Source organism: Haliotis rubra, unplaced genomic scaffold (assembly GCF_003918875.1).
Source record: "Haliotis rubra isolate DU_JTF1 unplaced genomic scaffold, ASM391887v1 Scf239, whole genome shotgun sequence".
In the NCBI taxonomy this organism is placed as follows: Eukaryota; Metazoa; Mollusca; class Gastropoda; order Lepetellida; family Haliotidae; genus Haliotis; species Haliotis rubra.
Window position 1 is genome coordinate 1,304,022 of NW_025766436.1, and position 21,501 is coordinate 1,325,522.

The window sequence follows — 21,501 nt, forward strand, 5'->3', positions numbered from 1 at the left end:
TATCACATCGTTCTTCGCCTCCATTATCCCTGCCAGCTTCCAGTGTAATTTGCCTGTGCTGTATGATGTAGTGGTTAATGCAGGTGTAGTGGTTAATGATGGTAGGGGCAAGTATTATCCCAGAAACGTCGTGTGTAAATAATAAGGAAGTTGCACATCCATATCAAGTGTGTTATATTACCCTACCAACTTCTAAATGCCTATCAAACATCTGTGGGATGTAGTCGATAACAATGGTGTAGTGGTTAATAATGGTGTAGTGGTTAAATGTGGTGTAGTGGTTAACAATGGTGTAAAGGATAACAATGGTGTAGTGGTTAAATGTGGTGTAGTGGTTAAATGTGGTTAACGATGGTGTAAAGGATAACAATGGTGTAGTGGTTAACAATGGTGTAGTGGTTAACGATGGTGTAGTGGTTAACGATGGTGTAGTGGTTAACGATGGTGTAATGGTTAACTGTGTGGTTTAGTGGTTGTAGTGGTTGCCTGTGTGGTGTAGTGGTTGACTGTGTGGTGTAGTGGTTGACTGTGTGATGTAGTGGTTGACAGGTGTAGTGGTTGACTGTGTGGTGTAGTTGTTGACTGTGTGGTGTAGTGGTTGACTGTGTGATGTAGTGGTTGACAGGTGCACTGGTTGACTGTGTGGTGTAGTGGTTGACTGTGTAGTGGTTGACTGTGTGGTGTAGTGGTTGACTGTTTGATGTAGTGGTTGACTGTGTGATGTAGTGGTTGACAGGTGTAGTGGTTGACTGTGTGGTGTAGTGGTTGACTGTGTGGTGTAGTGGTTGACTGTGTGGTGTAGATTTACAATTTAGTATTGGTTAGCTATATGATTAAGTGATAGGTTGAAGAAGTGTCAGCACACAGGTGTTGTGGTGTAGGGCTATTGAATTGACAAACTGAAGTGGATATGATATGGAATTGTTCACATTCATTTATAATATTACACATTTAATGAATATTCCTGGATTAAGTCTGTCATGTGACCAGTGTCTTTTTCATCTATTCTGTTCTGCACTATATATATACTGGTTTGAACTGGTAGTACTACATACACAGACATATTAATCAATAGTTAATAATGATTCATTATACACAGAATATTGCCTTGGGCTATGAACATGTTTTACCATGATGATGAACATAGTGTCAAGTTGCTTCATGTTGCTGTAACTTCAGGGAACAAGAGGGATATGATTCAAAAGTCAAATTTCTTTGGTCAGCCAAAAACGATTCAGTACATTTCCCCCTTTCTGTCAACTCTCTTAAATTTCAGTTTTGTGTTGAAACAAAAACATGGACAGTAGGATGGAATTTTGTTTATCAAATGTGTTTTCTGACCAGCACCATCACTGCAACTCTACCTCGCTGTATATGAAATCAAGATTACATGGTTAATTGTTATTATTTTTAGACAAAGACTAACATTATGTTATAAAATCCTCTGGGGTGGTAGGGTAGCCTAGTGGTTAAAGCATTCGCTTGTCACACCAAAGACTCGGGTTCAATTCCACACATGGGTACAATGTGTGAAGCCCATTTCTGGTGTCCCCTGCCGTGATATTGCTAGAATATTGCTAAAAACGGCGTAAAACTAAACTCACTCACTCACTAGCTTCCATAGTTAAAATGTTAGCCAGTTATCTCGTGATTGAATTGTACACTTATGTATGCTGTCCCTGTATGATGTGCTAATTGTTTCAACACCAGTTTCTGTCTCATGCCCTAATGTCTATAAAGTAAAGGTATGTGCCGCTGCTTGATAGCAATGATGTGGAGAACCGAACCGAATCCGATCCGCAGATTCATCATTATTCTTTCTCTATAAGTATTAAGTTATGAAACACATAGCTGTTTTGTTGGTCCTTTCTCATCATTCCCACTGGTTAATGTGGAATAGGCAGTAGTTATATCACTGATTGTTTAATCCAAGTTTCTCTGTGTTGTTATTGTGTACAGTATGATATCTTTAATTGATATTAGAGAACATGTTTGACTATTATGACTGACATTTCACTGTATGTCAGGGCCTGTGTAGGTGCCAGTATGGTGTGTATTTAACAGATATACTTAAGTGGAATAAGTGTTCATTGGGTAATTATGCTATGTATAGGCCAGTATTTAGGTCAGCTTTGGAGAATGTAACATTCCATGTGTGGCACTGGAGTCATCAAGGGATGATAGTTCCCAAGCTTTAATCAAGACTTGTGGTACCTGAGGACTGTGGTCTATCATTGTGATAGTTCCCAAGCTTTAACCAAGACTTGTGGTACCTGAGGATTGTGTTCTATCATTGTGATAGTTCCCAAGCTTTAACCAAGACTTGTGGTACCTGAGGACTGTGGTCTAACATTGTGATAGTTCCCAAGCTTTAACCAAGACTTGTGGTACCTGAGGACTGTGGTCTATCATTGTGATAGTTCCCAAGCTTTAACCAAGACTTGTGGTACCTGAGGATTGTGGTCTATCATTGTGATAGTTCCCAAGCTTTAACCAATACTTGTGGTACCAGGACTGTGGTCTATCATTGTGATAGTTCCCAAGCTTTAACCAAGACTTGTGGTACCTGAGGACTGTGGTCTATCATTGTGATAGTTCCAAAGCTTTAATCAAGACTTGTGGTACCAGGATTGTGGGCTTTAACCAATACTTGTGGTACCAGGATTGTGTTCTATCATTGTGATAGTTCCCAAGCTTTAATCAAGACTTGTGGTACCAGGACTGTGTTCTATCCAAGACTTGTGGTACCTGAGGACTGTGGTCTATCATTGTGATAGTTCCCAAGCTTTAATCAAGACTTGTGGTACCAGGACTGTGGTCTATCATTGTGATAGTTCCCAAGCTTTAACCAAGACTTGTGGTACCTAGGATTGTGGTTCTATCATTGTGATAGTTATCAAGCTTTAGTTCCCAAGCTTTAACCAAGACTTGTGGTACCAGGATTGTGGTCTATCATTGTGATAGTTAGACTGTGGTCTATCATTGTGATAGTTCCCAAGCTTTAACCAAGACTTGTGGTACCAGGATTGTGGTCTATCATTGTGATAGTTCCCAAGCTTTAACCAAGACTTGTGGTACCAGGATTGTGGTCTATCATTGTGATAGTTCCCAAGCTTTAACCAAGACTTGTGGTACGCTGTGGTCTATCATTGTGATAGTTCCCAAGGACTTGTGGTCTATCATTGTGATAGTTCCCAAGCTTTAACCAAGACTTGTGGTACCTGAGGATTGTGGTCTATCATTGTGATAGTTCCCAAGCTTTAATCAAGACTTGTGGTACCACAACTGTTGTCTATCATTGTGATAGTTCCCAAGCTTTAACCAAGACTTGTGGTACCACGACTGTGGTCTATCATTGTGATAGTTCCCAAGCTTTAACCAAGACTTGTGGTACCACGACTGTGGTCTATCATTGTGATAGTTCCCAAGCTTTAACCAAGACTTGTGGTACCACGGATTGTGGTCTATCATTGTGATAGTTCCCAAGCTTTAATCAAGACTTGTGGTACCAGGATTGTGGTCTATCATTGTGATAGTTCCCAAGCTTTAACCAAGACTTGTGGTACCACAACTGTTGTCAATCATTGTGATAGTTCCCAAGCTTTAACCAAGACTTGTGGTACCACGACTGTGGTCTATCATTGTGATAGTTCCCAAGCTTTAATCAAGACTTGTGGTACCACGACTGTGGTCTATCATTGTGATAGTTCCCAAGCTTTAATCAAGACTTGTGGTACCAGGATTGTGGTTTATCATTGTGATAGTTCCCAAGCTTTAACCAAGACTTGTGGTACCACAACTGTTGTCAATCATTGTGATAGTTCCCAAGCTTTAACCAAGACTTGTGGTACCACGACTGTGGTCTATCATTGTGATAGTTCCCAAGCTTTAACCAAGACTTGTGGTACCACGACTGTGGTCTATCATTGTGATAGTTCCCAAGCTTTAATCAAGACTTGTGGTACCACGACTGTGGTCTATCATTGTGATAGTTCCCAAGCTTTAATCAAGACTTGTGGTACCAGGATTGTGGTTTATCATTGTGATAGTTCCCAAGCTTTAACCAAGACTTGTGGTACCACAACTGTTGTCAATCATTGTGATAGTTCCCAAGCTTTAACCAAGACTTGTGGTACCACGACTGTGGTCTATCATTGTGATAGTTCCCAAGCTTTAACCAAGACTTGTGGTACCAGGATTGTGGTCAATTATTGAGATCAGCAGACCCTTGGACCCCAGAAAGGGATTCTCACATCCTCGCTCATAAGTACATGGAAGGAAACTGTTTTGACAGTTATTTATTACAAACATTTAAATGAGTATGGCTGTTGGTCCTTGGTATGTTGATCTTTTCTGCACATATTGGAGTGCCTTATTGATGCACATCACCTGTCAAAACTACCCCATCTGTCGCCTTAATTAGCCACCATGTAGTGTGTAAATAATGCCTCATAAAACACTGCCTGTCATAACAGTAAATGCATTTGAAAGGGCAAATAATCATGTTTACTTATGTTGTTAAGTCTCTAAACGTGAACTAGGGCAAGCGCATTATACTCAAGTGCACACTTGACAGTTGTATCCCTTCCCTGGAGAAATTCATAAGTATTTTGGCTTTGTTGGTTAAGGAATAATTATTTGTAATTCACAATTATTCATTCTATTATGAAAATCAGAAGAAAATCTGTTAAACTGAACCAAAATACCAGGAGTAAAGTTGGCCCAGTCCTTAGAAATGTTTTTTAAGTCTTTGAACCAAAATATTAGTTTTGAACTAATTGCTAATATGATTCCCAACCACAAGTGATAAAGAACCTGCTTGAATGTAATGCAGGAAGCTATGGTATGTGAGTGTTCATTGTCATCAGTGGGGATGTCTTCAGCTGTAATTAATGGCATAAGATGGTTATAACTGTACCAGGGTAGTTGTATGGCATGGTATATGAAATATGTCACATTTTTCTTCTGTCTTGTGCTGATACATTAAGATAATGTTGGATCAGTCTCCCTTCGTCTGCTGAATTAATGCTAATGTGACCTAAAATCTATACATCTTTAACATGGGAGAACCCCTGTAGTCATCATTACACTGGGCTTAGTATATTGGGCACAAACAATCATTTAAACAATAGGATTTTATCCCTGCACATAAGAGGAATTCATTTCATCATATGCTGGTCTGCTTTAACTTGAAACAGAGCCGATATAGGATACAGAAGTGTGGAGTCTGCAAAATCATTTTGTCAATATAATACATAACTGCAGACATCAATATGTTAAATTGCCATAGAGACTGTCCCCAATTGTTGTGTGTAATGTTTATCTGACTGTCAATATTGCCTGCCCTGGTTGTGTACTGCAGGGGCGTGCCAGCTGACACCAGTGTTGACAATAGACACAACTACTAGACTGTTCTACAACATCAACTCTAGATACAACAAAGTATCTGCCTGAAGCCAGGTGGACTTTCAGCTGATGACAGAATAAAGTCACATGGCTATACATTAGGAAATATGACTTTGCTTTTATGGTGTAATGGCATGCATATGTATGACATTATTATTGATTCTGAAACTGTTTCTGAAACATTCGGTATAATGGGAATCCTATTTTATACGTCACCTCGCCCCTAATTTGTTCAGAAATAATGAAATTTTGACACAGGTTTAAGACACAAAACCAGCTGTATACAGGAATGCTGCAAGGCCAGATGTCCAATCACCTATGATTACCATATAGAGAAACATCACAATCATTAACCTGGACCCAGATTTCAGTCAGTACATTCATTGCCTGTATAAAATATCAATTGCTTGCTGCAGACCCATCTCTTCACTGACATCTTCTATGTCCTTTTCATGGATAATGTTTGGCACCTTGTTCACAATATAATAGTAATTAGTTCACAGATTGATGAATGATGTGTCCTTATACATCTTATCTAATAAATTAATAGTCTAATAAGATTATATACCAGTACATGCATGATGCTTGTTTCAGATCCGCATCAAGGTGATCGAGGCCCGTCAGCTACAAGGTGCCAACATTCAACCTGTCTCACGTGTCACAACCTTCAACCAGACCAAACAGACACGTGTCAAGAAGTCAACCAACAGTCCTTTTTGGAATGAGTCGTTCTTTTTCAACTTCCATGCATCTCCGGCAGAGTTATTTGATGAGCTCATAGAATTTCAGGTGAGGAAAATTCTCTGACCTGTTTGAGGTTACAAAAGTTATTTCAACTGACTTTCCTATTTGTATGATATATATATATATATGTAGGTTGACCACACTTTGACTGGTCTGGGTTTGTTGCAGGTATTCAACTCCAGAAAACTACGGTCAGATGCTCTCATCGGATCTTTTAAGGTTTGTACTCTTCTTGATACACAGATGTTATGATCTATGTGGTGATGTTCTAACATCCTCTGCTGGAACAACTTCCACCACTGAAACGGTTGTAGAAAGGGATGACTATAATGGATTGAGTGACTTAGGTGGAACATTGCTCTTAGTATCAACAAATGTTTTAATCCGACCGCGGCATTAAACAAAATTCACTGACTTACTGCTGCCAAAGGTCAGCAAACACATATGATCGCTAGTATCGAGCCTGGTCGTCAACACCAGTATGCTGTGTAAGTAACAGTGGCACAAGTGGAGCTACAGCAGGACAATATCAGAAAGGTCAAAAAGGTCTCTTCATATGAGCTTGTTCCTGAAGCATTTTCTAATGTTTGGACATGAAATCATTAACACTTCCTGTGCTTTTGTAGACTTCGTGAGAGTGGGTTTGTTTCTTATTCAGTCTTTTTACCTATAACTTTTATTAATTTCTAAACATGTCCAGTGTCATGTTTGGGTTTTTCAAAATTGATATCATTTTCTGACTGCATTTGTTCAACATGTCAGAAATTCCAGTGAAATAATGAAATTGATTTAAATTGATTTGAGAATCTTCACAAGAATGTTGCTAAAACTTCCTTAATAAGTCAGTCATGCTTACTATGTTCACATTAGTTAATGCATCAAGCGACATTAACGCAACTATTTTCCTTTAAATGGCCGAACTTTCATGTAGTGGTCTAACAACAATTTCCCCAGATTTGGCATTTCCTAAGTTTTAGATGGAGATAGCGGTACTGTAGAAGCATGAACATAAATAATGAAGGGTATCAGAAGAAAATGTAGTTTTATTCTGAGGCAACATGGCAGGCCTGTATCTAGTCAGTAGCATTCTGGGAAATAAGGTGCTGTACCTTCACGCAGGCCTACAGGTGAGCCCCATGCTGCTGAAGGTGCGTGTCTATAATAGTGTTGCATGTAGAGGTGTGTATGTACGTGCCCCAATTGTTGGTTACAGTGTGATATCGGCCTGGTGTATGACGCCCCACAACATGCCTTCATCAACAAGTGGCTCCTGCTCAGTGACCCGGAGGACTCCATGGCGGGGGCCAAGGGCTATCTCAAGATTTGTGCTGTGGTACTTGGGCCTGGGGATGAGGCACCGGTAAGGGCATGCAGAGTCTGCAAAAGGGAGTCTGCTTTACTGTTTTGTATCCAGTCCAATGCAGCTATGTTGAAAATCAGATTTGACAGTTGTTTCTCCATTTATGCATGTTTGAATAGCCAGTTTTATACATTGCTGTTAGTAGTTTGTTGAAAGAAAAAATGCATTTTTTGCTTTAAAAATAAAGAATTGCTTCCTTCCATACATCCGTGACAAGAAGGAGCATCATCTGACCAAGCACATGGTACACCTAGAGATCTGTGCATCATGTTCATTTATGTATTTATGAGGAATACTGTATTGAGTCTCCTTAAACTGAAGTTGTACCAAAACATTGCCCTGTGTGACGTGTCATAGTATATGCTTTGTTTAGAGTATGAAATCAACGTCAGCAGACGAAGATGAGGACATTGAAAGGTGGGTATTTCTTGTTCTGGATCACATCCAATCCCAGCCCCCATAAATGTACTTGACCTCCCTGGTCACCACAGGGATGTGTATATGCTTCCACATCAACCCAGACTTTGAAATAAACTACTGTTCAAAACTGAGGAACATTGTAAGCATTGACATGTTTTACAGATTATTAAATCACATTGCCCTGAATTTGTCTTGCATGGTTTGACATCTTAACATCAGATATTTACATGTTATTAAAAAGCTCGAATATTAGTAATCACAGATATCTCAAATTGGAACTCTGAAACATAGCCAGTAACCCAAGAATCATTAAGAATGTTTGAGGAATTATGCAAACTCAAAATGTTGAGGTGAATGTCCTGTCTTTCAGGCTTGTGATCATGTTTGCAGTATCAGTAATGAAAAACCTATTATGTCACACATATTTCAAGCTCAGCTGTGATACATGCATCACTGGATTAATCATACATTTGTTAATCAAATGACAAATGGTCTTTGTCACCAATGCAAATTAAATTAAATCAAATTATGTGTAAAAACAAATGCAGCACTTAGAAAAAAACCTCTACTTGTTTGAAACATTAACAAAGAAGAATTTAGATTAAATATTCTTTGTCCTTTTTGAGAGATCCATTTGTATATTTGGTGAATACAACTGCTCACTTATTTAAGAATATTTTTAGAATTCCTGTTCATGTACTACACTTTCATCATTTCTAACAATTTATACTTAAAAGTAGCTCTAAAATAAATATTTCATGGGTATACTTTCATTTCTGGATAACAAAACAAATATTAAATGTTTTGTATTCTCATCCGGTGAGCTGAGTTTTAAGGGACAAGTTTTAGGCATTTGCAGAGTTATGCCCCTTTCTATGGGCATGTGTTTTCATCTTTGTCATCATTTGGTGTCGTAGCTGAAAACTGATGTTCTTTTTATTTCCAGAAAGGCTATTTTATATTGATAACAAAAAACCCCATTAAACATCCAATCCCGGCCTCATGTATCTGTGTGTCATTCAGGTATTTGATAGCATTTTGTGAGATCCTAGTTTCCATTAAGTACTTTTGTTTTTGTAGAGTGAATATTAGCAAAGTTTACTGTATTAAAAGGATGTGTAGTGTTCTTCACATATAAGTTACAAGAACATATGTAAAGTACTTGAATAATGTTTTCAAAGATGTGTGGAGTTAGTGTCTAATATTTCTCTGCAGTAATCTGCTGCGTCCAGCTGGGGTACAGCTGCGACCTGCAACCTTCCTGCTCCGACTGTACCGTGCTGAGGACATACCCAGAAGTAAGCTACTGATCTGTATATGACCATTATATAGGATATGACTGCTGATCCAACTAATAATTGTGAACATTTCAGTAATGACATACTGACAACATGATCAGTAGTTGTAAATCTGTGCTAAAAATTACTAAGTCAGCTTCATACCAATATACATAAATGTTGTGTATTTGCATATACAAAATTGCCCAGTGTGTGGCCCTGTGTGATGTGGCAGACAGTGGCCCTGTGTGATGTGGAAGACAGTGGCCGTGTGTGATGTGGAAGACAGTGGCCCTGTGTGATGTGGAAGACAGTGGCCTGTGTGTGATGTGGAAGACAGTGGCCGTGTGTGATGTGGAAGACAGTGGCCCTGTGTGATGTGGAAGACAGTGGCCTGTGTGTGATGTGGAAGACAGTGGCCCTGTGTGATGTGGAAGACAGTGGCCCTGTGTGATGTGGAAGACAGTGGCCCTGTGTGTGATGTGGAAGACAGTGGCCGTGTGTGATGTGGAAGACAGTGGCCCTGTGTGATGTGGAAGACAGTGGCCCTGTGTGTGATGTGGAAGACAGTGGCCCTGTGTGTGATGTGGAAGACAGTGGCCTGTGTGTGATGTGGAAGACAGTGGCCCTGTGTGATGTGGAAGACAGTGGCCCTGTGTGATGTGGAAGACAGTGGCCCTGTGTGTGATGTGGAAGACAGTGGCCTGTGTGTGATGTGGAAGACAGTGGCCGTGTGTGATGTGGAAGACAGTGGCCCTGTGTGATGTGGAAGACAGTGGCCCTGTGTGATGTGGAAGACAGTGGCCCTGTGGTGATGTGGAAGACAGTGGCCCTGTGTGATGATGGAAGACAGTGTGAAGACAGTGGCCTGTGTGTGATGTGGAAGACAGTGGCCTGTGTGTGATGTGGAAGACAGTGGCCTGTGTGTGATGTGGAAGACAGTGGCCTGTGTGTGATGTGGAAGACAGTGGCCCGTGTGTGTGTGATGTGGAAGACAGTGGCCTGTGTGTGATGTGGAAGACAGTGGGCCTGTGTGTGATGTGGAAGACAGTGGCCTGTGTGTGATGTGGAAGACAGTGGCCTGTGTGTGATGTGGAAGACAGTGGCCTGTGTGTGATGTGGAAGACAGTGGCCTGTGTGTGATGTGGAAGATGTGGAAGTGGCCTGTGTGTGATGTGGAAGACAGTGGCCGTGTGTGATGTGGAAGACAGTGGCCTGTGTGTGGAAGACAGTGTGTGATGTGGAAGACAGTGGCCTGTGTGTGATGTGGAAGACAGTGGCCTGTGTGTGATGTGGATGTGGAAGACTGTGTGTGTGATGTGGAAGACAGTGGCCTGTGTGTGATGTGGAAGACAGTGGCCTGTGTGTGATGTGGAAGACAGTGGCCTGTGTGTGATGTGGAAGACAGTGGCCCTGTGTGATGTGGATGACAGTGGCCTGTGTTTGATGTACTAGACGGTGTCCCTGTGTGATACTATCAATTGTATGTGTGTTCCTTACAGTGGACTCGGCCTTCATGGAGGGAGTGAAGAAAGTGTTCAACATCGGCGAAGAACAGAAGGAGCTGGTAGACCCCTACTTTGTCTTCTCTTTTGCAGGAAAAGAGGTCAGTGAGTTTTTGTATTGTACTTGGACAGTATTAACTGGCGTTATTACCCCAAAAGGGTTATTATTTTGTAGTTTGTTCAACTGATCCCATTTTTGATAATTTCAAATGAAAACCATATCTAGTAGTTCCAGTGTTGATTGTGGTATCAGAGTTGCTATCAGATCATGAGCAAGTGTGTTGTGTTTGTAGGTGAAGTCAAAGATCATGTACTGCTGTGATCATCCTGAGTGGAACCAGGAGCTTCGGTTAGGACTGCAGGTATGGCACTTTTCACAAGTTGACCTTATGCAGGTTACAAGTCAGAATCTGTTGGTGACCAGTCAGACATTGGGGAGACCAGGACAGAACATGTAGATCTCCAGGCAATCTATGCATATTCCTCTGGAATATCTCTGACCCCAGTCAGACATTTTTTAGTCCAGGACAAAGTACCTAGGTCACCAGTTAAAGAGTCTGTAAAGTCCAGGCCAGAATACCTAGGTCCCCATGCAGACACAGGGGAGTCCAGGCCAGAATATCTAGGTCCCCATGCAGACACAGGGGAGTCCAGGCCAGAATACCTAGGTCCCCATGCAGACACAGTGGAGTCCAGGCCAGAATATCTAGGTCCCCATGCAGACACAGGGGAGTCCAGGCCAGAATATCTAGGTCCCCATGCAGACACAGGGGAGTCCAGGCCAGAATACCTAGGTCCCCATGCAGACACAGGGGAGTCCAGGCCAGAATATCTAGGTCCCCATGCAGACACAGGGGAGTCCAGGCCAGAATATCTAGGTCCCCATGCAGACACAGGGGAGTCCAGGCCAGAATACCTAGGTCCCCATGCAGACACTGTCAAAGCCAGACGGGATTGGATCCTATGTGGACACGGTGGAGAGTTCTGGCCATAAGAGCTCAGTCTCTAAGCTGAAATCATACACTCATACACAGTGCTGGAATTGTGTTTCTGGCGAGACAACCAACTACCCCTGTTAACTGGTTTTGCGTTCTGGACCGAGAGAAGAAGTTACCCCTGCAGCCATGATGATCATAGAACTTTTCATTTACAGTCTGAGACAGTGTGTTGCAATAGCCTGTTGTCTGTTTCAGTTTCCATCCATGTGTGAGAGAATAAAATTCATGATTCGAGACTGGTAAGTTTCCATTGACATCTGCAAGTGTTGGGTCAGGTCATACAGATAGTGTTATGTGAGAAATTACACAGTCGTGAGAAATGATATTCATGTTTTCATTCATCTCTACATCCAAAGTGTTGACCAGCTAGCACATGTCAAGGATATTGATATATTGTAACTCTCATACTGAAGTGTTTTACGCTGTTATGTACAAGTATTACTTGAGTAATTAAGACTGGTTTCACTCTGAATGTTTGATGTTTGATCTCATCCTTGCAACAGAGTTGTTTGTACACAAGGTACAGCAAGGAACTCAGATGCCCCACTATTCTAATTAGTTTTCCTGTATCTCAGGTTTTTGATCTGTGATGCCTATTGTCTTTCTGTTCCTGTCTTTGCTGTTTCGGCTTTTCTTTTTCTTTATGGGAGGTGGGGGATGAATCTATTACGTGTTTCAAGGTATTCATTTAGACTCTGAAGTAAGGTAGCTGCTGCTTACTATCATTAAGATTGATTTTGTTAAGCATAAAGTTACTTGTCTAGGTAGAGAGGGAAACTGCAACATTTTTTCCACAATGGGTTTATTCTCATCATGAGGTGATTATAGCCAAGCCAAGCCAAGCCAAGCCAAGCCAAGCCAAGCCAGTAGACATATTTTCATATATGTGTATGACAACTTTGATTAAATACAAGAAATAGTTCTCTGTAAACTACAAATTATGCATTGTTAATGTTTCTTGTGACTACAGGGACCGTGTCAACGATGATGATACCATTTGTTCCTGCATTCTCAACACCACTTCTGTTTCTGCTCCTGGGGAGCTGGGTTGGTTTTGTTTGTACTCCCGATCTCCCTCCTGCACACAACAGCCCACCACTCACCTGTGCTCCATGATGACAACTGGGTGTGCAAGTAGTGCTGTGATGCTGTACAGGGATGTGGTGATGTTGTGTGTAGGACCGGGAGTGAGTGTATCCCTTTAGCTCCCCCATGTATCAGCAAACCCTCCTGTTAGGATAGCTTCATGTGTTTAACATTACAAGCATGTTGTCAGACCTGTGATAGCACAATGGCACAGGGCAGAGCTTCATGGTGGTTGTGTAGGAAACATGCTATATCCCTGCTTGATCAGTGTTAGCTGGGACTGTAATACCTCCTAACCTGGGGTCAAGAATATTGCATTGGGCTTCATCTGTGCTTCTAACAACCTTCATCCTTCATGTAACTTTCTCCTGTCCATCAGTTCTTCAAGGTGTATGTCTCATCTTCATGTGGCATTGTCCAACAGAATGTTTGTCTTTGACTCACAGGAACAACTGCTTATGGTGGCTGTTCTGTCATGCTACAAGCAGTAACATGACTGTTGAACAGATCAAGTGATAGGGGGCTCTATCAGAGTAGCTGTCATTACCTGTTGAACTTGGGAACTAACATGCACCATGTGTATTTGACAGTGTTTGTCTGAATCACTGTGCAGCCATGTTGCTGGCATGTCTGTTGTTTGTGTTGTGTGTCGTTGCTCTATATGGTACGTATTGTCTGTAAGCATGTGGTGTAACAGTTAACATAATTGTGGTCGACAACCAGGAAACACCATAAGTAATTTTGTCTTGAGATGGGTCTTTGTATATAATTAAAGCGATTCTTTCAAAATTTCTTACCATTACCACATAACCTCATGCTGTAGAAATACAATGAGAAATGCTCTGGTTTGCTGAAATATTGTTAATATGTGAAAAGGATGTTTATTTGAAATCACAAAGATCATAGAGTTATCTGTGCGAGTGTTATTGTAATTGTACAAATCTTATTCTAGAGGTTTCAAGCAATGAACACAGGGTGAGCAAGGCATTATGTTGGCATAAACAAGTGACACTTGACCACATCGTAGTTGTCACAGAACCAATAGGACCACTTGACTGAGAACATGGTAGTGTAATGGGACCAATAGGACCACTTGACTGAGAACATGGTAGTGTAATGGGACCAATAGGACCACTTGGCTGAGAACATGGTAGTGTAATGGGACCAATAGGACCACTTGGCTGAGAACATGGTAGTGTAATGGGACCAATAGGACCACTTGGCTGAGAACATGGTAGTGTAATGGGACCAATAGGACCACTTGGCTGAGAACATGGTAGTGTAATGGGACCAATAGGACCACTTGACTGAGAACATGGTAGTGTAATGGGACCAATAGGACCACTTGACTGAGAACATGGTAGTGTAATGGGACCAATAGGACCACTTGGCTGAGAACATGGTAGTGTAATGGGACCAATAGGACCACTTGGCTGAGAACATGGTAGTGTAATGGGACCAATAGGACCACTTGGCTGAGAACATGGTAGTGTAATGGGACCAATAGGACCACTTGGCTGAGAACATGGTAGTGTAATGGGACCAATAGGACCACTCGACTGAGAACATGGTAGTGTAATGGGACCAATAGGACCACTTGGCTGAGAACATGGTAGTGTAATGGGACCAATAGGACCACTTGGCTGAGAACATGGTAGTGTAATGGGACCAATAGGACCACTTGACTGAGAACATGGTAGTGTAATGGGACCAATAGGACCACTTGGCTGAGAACATGGTAGTGTAATGGGACCAATAGGACCACTTGGCTGAGAACATGGTAGTGTAATGGGACCAATAGGACCACTTGGCTGAGAACATGGTAGTGTAATGGGACCAATAGGACCACTTGGCTGAGAACATGGTAGTGTAATGGGACCAATAGGACCACTTGGCTGAGAACATGGTAGTGTAATGGGACCAATAGGACCACTTGGCTGAGAACATGGTAGTGTAATGGGACCAATAGGACCACTTGGCTGAGAACATGGTAGTGTAATGGGACCAATAGGACCACTTGGCTGAGAACATGGTAGTGTAATGGGACCAATAGGACCACTTGGCTGAGAACATGGTAGTGTAAAGGGACCAATAGGACCACTTGGCTGAGAACATGGTAGTGTAATGGGACCAATAGGACCACTTGACTGAGAACATGGTAGTGTCCATAAAGATCCTCGACTGACCCTGTAAACATACATGGGATTGATAGTCTCTTGGTGCCAACATGCTAGTGTATAAGGGACTGATAGAGATGCTTGACTGACAGCCTGTTTGTTTACAGTGGACCAACAGAGCTCTTTGAAAGTGTAATATGGTATAACTAGATTAGATGTGATGTGTATACATTGTTCATACTGCAGGGATCGACTGAATGAAGATGACAACGTTGGAACATTCTGTTTACCAGTATCAGTTATATCATCACAAGGAGACACTGGTGAATACCTTCCTCCCAGACTATCTCCCCCATGTCCATCACACTGGCTCACTCCCACACTGGGTAAACCCAGCAGTAATCAACTGATATATGGTCATTTTAAGCTCACACATTTCCTGACTGAAATGATTGATGAAGGGAATGGTGCATCTATTGTATGTGTTGTATATCATTTTAGACACTTGAAGTAAAATTATATGAAAAAGTTTTTAAAAATTGTATCGTTGACCACCTGTCACCCTTGACGTTTTGGCTGAAGTGAGGTGTGGTAGCCAGTACTGATCTCCACACACACTGGTGTACGTGACTTAGACTAGGCTGTGTGCAGTGCAAGGACATGGGGGGGAGAGTACCTATCTCAGTGTTAGGTGCATAGCAACTCCAGCTGACGTTCAAGCCACTCCCATCAGATTCACATTCAGGCCGTTCCCATCAGCACCACATTCAGGCCACTCCCATCAGCATCACATTCAGGCCACTCCCATCAGCACCACATTCAGGCCACTCCCATCAGATTCACATTCAGGCCGTTCCCATCAGATTCACATTCAGGCCACTCTCATCAGCACCACATTCAGGCCACTCCCATCAGATTCACATTCAGGCCACTCCCATCAGCATCACATTCAGGCCACTCCCATCAGATTCACATTCAGGCCACTCCCATCAGATTCACATTCAGGCCACTCCCATCAGATTCACATTCAGGCCACTCTCATCAGCACCACATTCAGGCCACTCCCATCAGATTCACATTCAGGCCGTTCCCATCAGATTCACATTTCACATTCAGGCCACTCCCATCAGATTCACACCACATTCAGGCCGCTCCCATCCCATCAGATTCACATTCAGGCCGTTCCCATCAGCACCACATTCAGGCCACTCCCATCAGATTCACATTCAGGCCACTCCCATCAGATTCACATTCAGGCCGTTCCCATCAGATTCACATTCAGGCCACTCACTCATCAGCACCACATTCAGGCCGGCTCCCATCAGATTCACATTCAGGCCACTCCATCCACATTCAGGCCACTCCCATCAGATTCACATTCAGGCCACTCTCATCAGCACCACATTCAGGGCCTCCCATCAGCACCACATTCAGGCCACTCCCATCAGATTCAGGCCACTCCCATCAGCATTCACATTCAGGCCACTCCCATCAGATTCACATTCAGGCCACTCCCATCAGCACCACATTTCAGATTCACATTCAGGCCACTCTCATCAGCACCACATTCAGGCCACTCCCATCAGATTCACATTCAGGCATCACTCCACATCAGGCCATTCACATTCAGGGCACATTCAGGCTCCCTCAGATTCACATCAGCCATCATCAGCACCACATTCAGGCCACTCCCCATCAGATTCACATTCAGGCCACTCCCATCAGATTCACATTCAGGCCACTCTCATCAGCACCACATTCAGGCCACTCCCATCAGATTCACATTCAGGCCACTCCCATCAGATTCACATTCAGGCCACTCTCATCAGCACCACATTCAGGCCACTCTCATCAGCACCACATTCAGGCCACTCCCATCACATTCACATTCAGGGCCACTCTCATCAGCACCACATTCAGGCCACTCCCATCAGATTCACATTCAGGCCACTCCCATCACCACATTCACACTCCCATCAGATTCACATTCAGGCCGTTCCCATCAGATTCACATTCAGGCCACTCTCATCAGCACCACATTCAGGCCACTCCCATCAGATTCACATTCAGGCCACTCCCATCAGCACCACATTCAGGCCACTCCCATCAGATTCACATTCAGGCCACTCTCATCAGCACCACATTCAGGCCACTCTCATCAGCACCACATTCAGGCCACTCCCATCAGATTCACATTCAGGCCACTCTCATCAGCACCACATTCAGGCCGCTCCCATCAGATTCACATTCAGGCCACTCTCATCAGCACCACATTCAGGCCACTCCCATCAGATTCACATTCAGGCCACTCCCATCAGCACCACATTCAGGCCACTCCCATCAGATTCACATTCAGGCCGTTCCCATCAGATTCACATTCAGGCCACTCCCATCAGATTCACATTCAGCTACTTCCCATCAGCTCTCATCAGATTCACATTCAGGCGGCTCTCTCATCAGATTCACATTCAGGCCACTCCCATCAGATTCACATTCAGGCCACTCCCATCAGCACCACATTCAGGCCACTCTCATCAGCACCACATTCAGGCCACTCTCATCAGCACCACATCCCATCAGATTCACATTCAGGCCACTCCCATCAGATTCACATTCAGGCCACTCTCATCAGCACCACATTCAGGCCACTCCCATCAGATTCACATTCAGGCCACTCCCATCAGATTCACATTCAGGCCACTCCCATCAGATTCACATTCAGGCCACTCCCATCAGCACCACATTCAGGCCACTCCCATCAGATTCACATTCAGGCCACTCCCATCAGCACCACATTCAGGCCACTCCCATCAGCACCACATTCAGGCCACTCCCATCAGCACCACATTCAGGCCACTCCCATCAGCACCACATTCAGGCCACTCCCATCAGTTCCCATACCACATTCAGGCCACTCCCATCAGCACCACATTCAGGCCATCCCATCAGCACCACATTCAGGCCGCTCCCATCAGCACCACATTCAGGCCACTCCCATCAGCACCACATTCAGGCCGCTCCCATCAGCACCACATTCAGGCCACTCCCATCAGCACCACATTCAGGCCACTCCCATCAGCACCACATTCAGGCCACTCCCATCAGCACCACATTCAGGACGTTCCCATCAGCACCACATTCAGGCCGCTCCCATCAGCACCACATTCAGGCCACTCCCATCAGCACCACATTCAGGCCACTCCCATCAGCACCACATTCAGGCCACTCTCATCAGAACTACAGACAGGCCACACACATCAGAACTACACACAGGCCACTCCCAGACAGGCCGCTCCCATCAGAACTACAGACAGGCCACACACATCAGAACTACAGACAGGCGGCTCCCATCAGAACTACAGACAGGCCACACACATCAGAACTACACACAGGCCACTCCCATCAGAACTACAGACCGGCCGCTCCCATCAGAACTACAGACAGGCCACTCCCATCAGAACTACAGACAGGCCACTCCCATCAGAACTACAGACAGGCCACTCCCATCAGAACTACAGTCAGCCACACACATCAGAACTACAGACAGGCCACTCCCATCAGAACTACAGTCAGCCACACACATCAGAACTACAGACAGGCCACTCCCATCAGAACTACAGACAGGCCACTCCCATCAGAACTACAGACAGGCCACTCCCATCAGAACTACAGTCAGCCACTCCCATCAGAACTACAGTCAGCCACACACATCAGAACTACAGACAGGCCACTCTCATCAGAACTACAGACAGGCCACTCTCATCAGAACTACAGACAGGCCACTCCCATCAGAACTACAGTCAGCCACACACATCAGAACTACAGACAGGCCACTCTCATCAGAACTACACACAGGCCGCTCCCATCAGAACTACAGACAGGCCACTCCCATCAGAACTACAGACAGGCCACTCCCATCAGAACTACAGACAGGCCACTCCCATCAGAACTACAGACAGGCCACTCCCATCAGAACTACAGACAGGCCACTCCCATCAGAACTACAGACAGGCCGCTCCCATCAGAACTACAGACAGGCATCCCATCAGAACTACAGACAGGCCACTCCCATCAGAACTACAGAACTACAGACAGGCAGGCCTCCCATCAGAACTACAGACAGACCACTCCCATCAGAACTACAGACAGGCCGCTCCCCATCAGAACTACAGACAGGACAGAACTACAGACAGGCCACTCCCATCAGAACTACAGACAGGCCACACACATCAGAACTACAGACAGGCCACTCCCATCAGAACTACAGACAGGCCACACACATCAGAACTACAGACAGGCCACTCCCATCAGAACTACAGACAGGCCACATCCACATCAGAACTACAGACAGGCCACTCCCATCAGAACTACAGACAGGCCACTCCCATCAGAACTACAGACAGGCCACTCCCATCAGAACTACAGTCAGCCACACACATCAGAACTACAGACAGGCCACTCCCATCAGAACTACAGTCAGCCACACACATCAGAACTACAGACAGGCCACACCCATCAGAACTACAGACAGGCCACTCCCATCAGAACTACACACAGGCCACTCCCATCAGAACTACAGTCAGCCACACACATCAGAACTACAGTCAGCCACACACATCAGAACTACAGACAGGCCACTCTCATCAGAACTACAGACAGGCCGCTCCCATCAGAACTACAGACAGGCTACTCCCATCAGAACTACAGACAGGCCACTCCCATCAGAACTACAGACAGGCCACTCCCATCAGAACTACAGACAGGCCGCTCCCATCAGAACTACACACAGGCCACACTCCCAGTACATGTCCACATACTGAATTTCCACCACTTACACTCAACACTATACAATGGATGACAGCTGGAGTTGCTCTGTTAAGAGATCTGTTGTAGAATATGAATTTGTTAATTCTTAACCATTACATACCAGGTAAACAACTCATTTACATGCTAGAGTTAATCATTCTTAATCTCCTTCTTACTTAATGAGACACGCTAAGAGTCCAATCTTTCTAGAAGAAACTTCTGTCATAACCTACTGTCCTGTTTACGTGGGCAGCTGCTGTGTTGATGTGTGTCTAATCGGTGACTCTGTTTATCTTTGTGCAGACAAGGACGAGGGTAAACTGGTTTCCGTTGTTTCTTTCCATGTTCCTATCCTCATTTCCTGACTTTGTTTCATCTGGGCAGCATTATGTTATCATTTTTCTTTTGTCATGCCATATGCCATTTGTCTGATGTAATTCAATTATTATGTCAGAAAGAATGCTTTGGCAGATTTGATTATAGTTATCACAATCTTTTCATTTGAAACAGTTTGATATTGAGTTTTTCGTTTGGTTGGGTTACAGTTGCTCCATTTATCATGGTATGATGTACAACAAGTGCTTATGAAAGCCTGAAATTAAAGTCCTGTTTATCCTGTGTTGTAGACATCAGTGTTGTGTGTTATATTTAAATATATGCTGAGTGGTTACATGGGGCAGGACTTCCATTTGACTCCTCATCTGCTTTGTGGTCTGTACTAGCCATTAACTATCCTGCATGCCTCTAACCCAATATCATATCTAATTCCTGTACACCTAATCCTGCCCAGGTAGTGATGGGCATAGCTTGTTCGTGAGAGAGTGCAGGGATGATTGCGCCCAGGTAGTGACGGGCATAGCTTGTTCGTGAGAGAGTACAATGATGATTGTGCCCAGGTAGTGATGGGCATAGCTTGTTCACGTGAGAGAGTACAATGATGATTGTGCCCAGGTAGTGATGGGCATACCTTGTTCGTGAGAGAGTGCAGGGATGATTGCGCCCAGGTAGTGATGGGCATAGCTTGTTCATAAGAGAGTACAATGATGATTGCGCCCAGGTAGTGACGGGCATAGCTTGTTCGTGAGAGAGTACAATGATGATTGTGCCCAGGTAGTGATGGGCATAGCTTGTTCGTGAGAGAGTACAATGATGATTGTGCCCAGGTAGTGATGGGCATAGCTTGTTCTTGAGAGAGTACAATGATGATTGTGCCCAGGTAGTGATGGGCATAGCTTGTTCGTGAGAGAGTGCAGGGATGATTGAGCCCAGGTAGTGATGGGCATAGCTTGTTCATAAGAGAGTACAATGATGATTGCGCCCAGGTAGTGACGGGCATAGCTTGTTCGTGAGAGAGTACAATGATGATTGCTCCCAGGTAGTGATGGGCATAGCTTGTTCGTGAGAGAGTGCAGGGATGATTGTGCCCAGGTAGTGATAGGCATAGCTTGTTCGTGAGAGAGTGGAGGGATGATTGTGCCCAGGTAGTGATAGGCATAGCTTGTTCGTGAGAGAGTGCAGGGATGATTGTGCCCAGGTAGTGATGGGCATAGCTTGTTCGTGAGAGAGAACAATGATGATTGTGCCCAGGTAGTGATGGGCATAGCTTGTTCGTGAGAGAGTGCAGGGATGATTGAGCCCAGGTAGTGACGGGCATAGCTTGTTCGTGAGAGAGTGCAGGGATGATTGCGCCCAGGTAGTGATGGGCATAGCTTGTTCGTGAGAGAGCGGAAGGGATGATTGTGCCCAGGTAGTGATGGGCATAGCTTGTTCATGAGAGAGTGG

At 44.0% G+C, this 21,501-nt stretch overlaps 1 protein-coding gene across 1 annotated transcript in view; it reads left to right on the forward strand.

Annotated features, from left to right (window-relative positions):
- The window catches only part of LOC124278532 (myoferlin-like), a 151,502-nt gene that overhangs the window by 50,398 nt on the left and 79,603 nt on the right, over nt 1-21,501 (forward strand). Inside the window, exons 7-16 of the mRNA XM_046714261.1 lie at nt 6,001-6,195; nt 6,319-6,369; nt 7,364-7,510; nt 7,884-7,927; nt 9,146-9,228; nt 10,710-10,813; nt 11,006-11,074; nt 11,906-11,949; nt 15,160-15,236; nt 20,023-20,034. Of these exons, the coding sequence (XP_046570217.1) occupies nt 6,001-6,195; nt 6,319-6,369; nt 7,364-7,510; nt 7,884-7,927; nt 9,146-9,228; nt 10,710-10,813; nt 11,006-11,074; nt 11,906-11,949; nt 15,160-15,236; nt 20,023-20,034 (826 nt within the window). The remainder of the gene's footprint in view (nt 1-6,000; nt 6,196-6,318; nt 6,370-7,363; nt 7,511-7,883; nt 7,928-9,145; nt 9,229-10,709; nt 10,814-11,005; nt 11,075-11,905; nt 11,950-15,159; nt 15,237-20,022; nt 20,035-21,501) is intronic.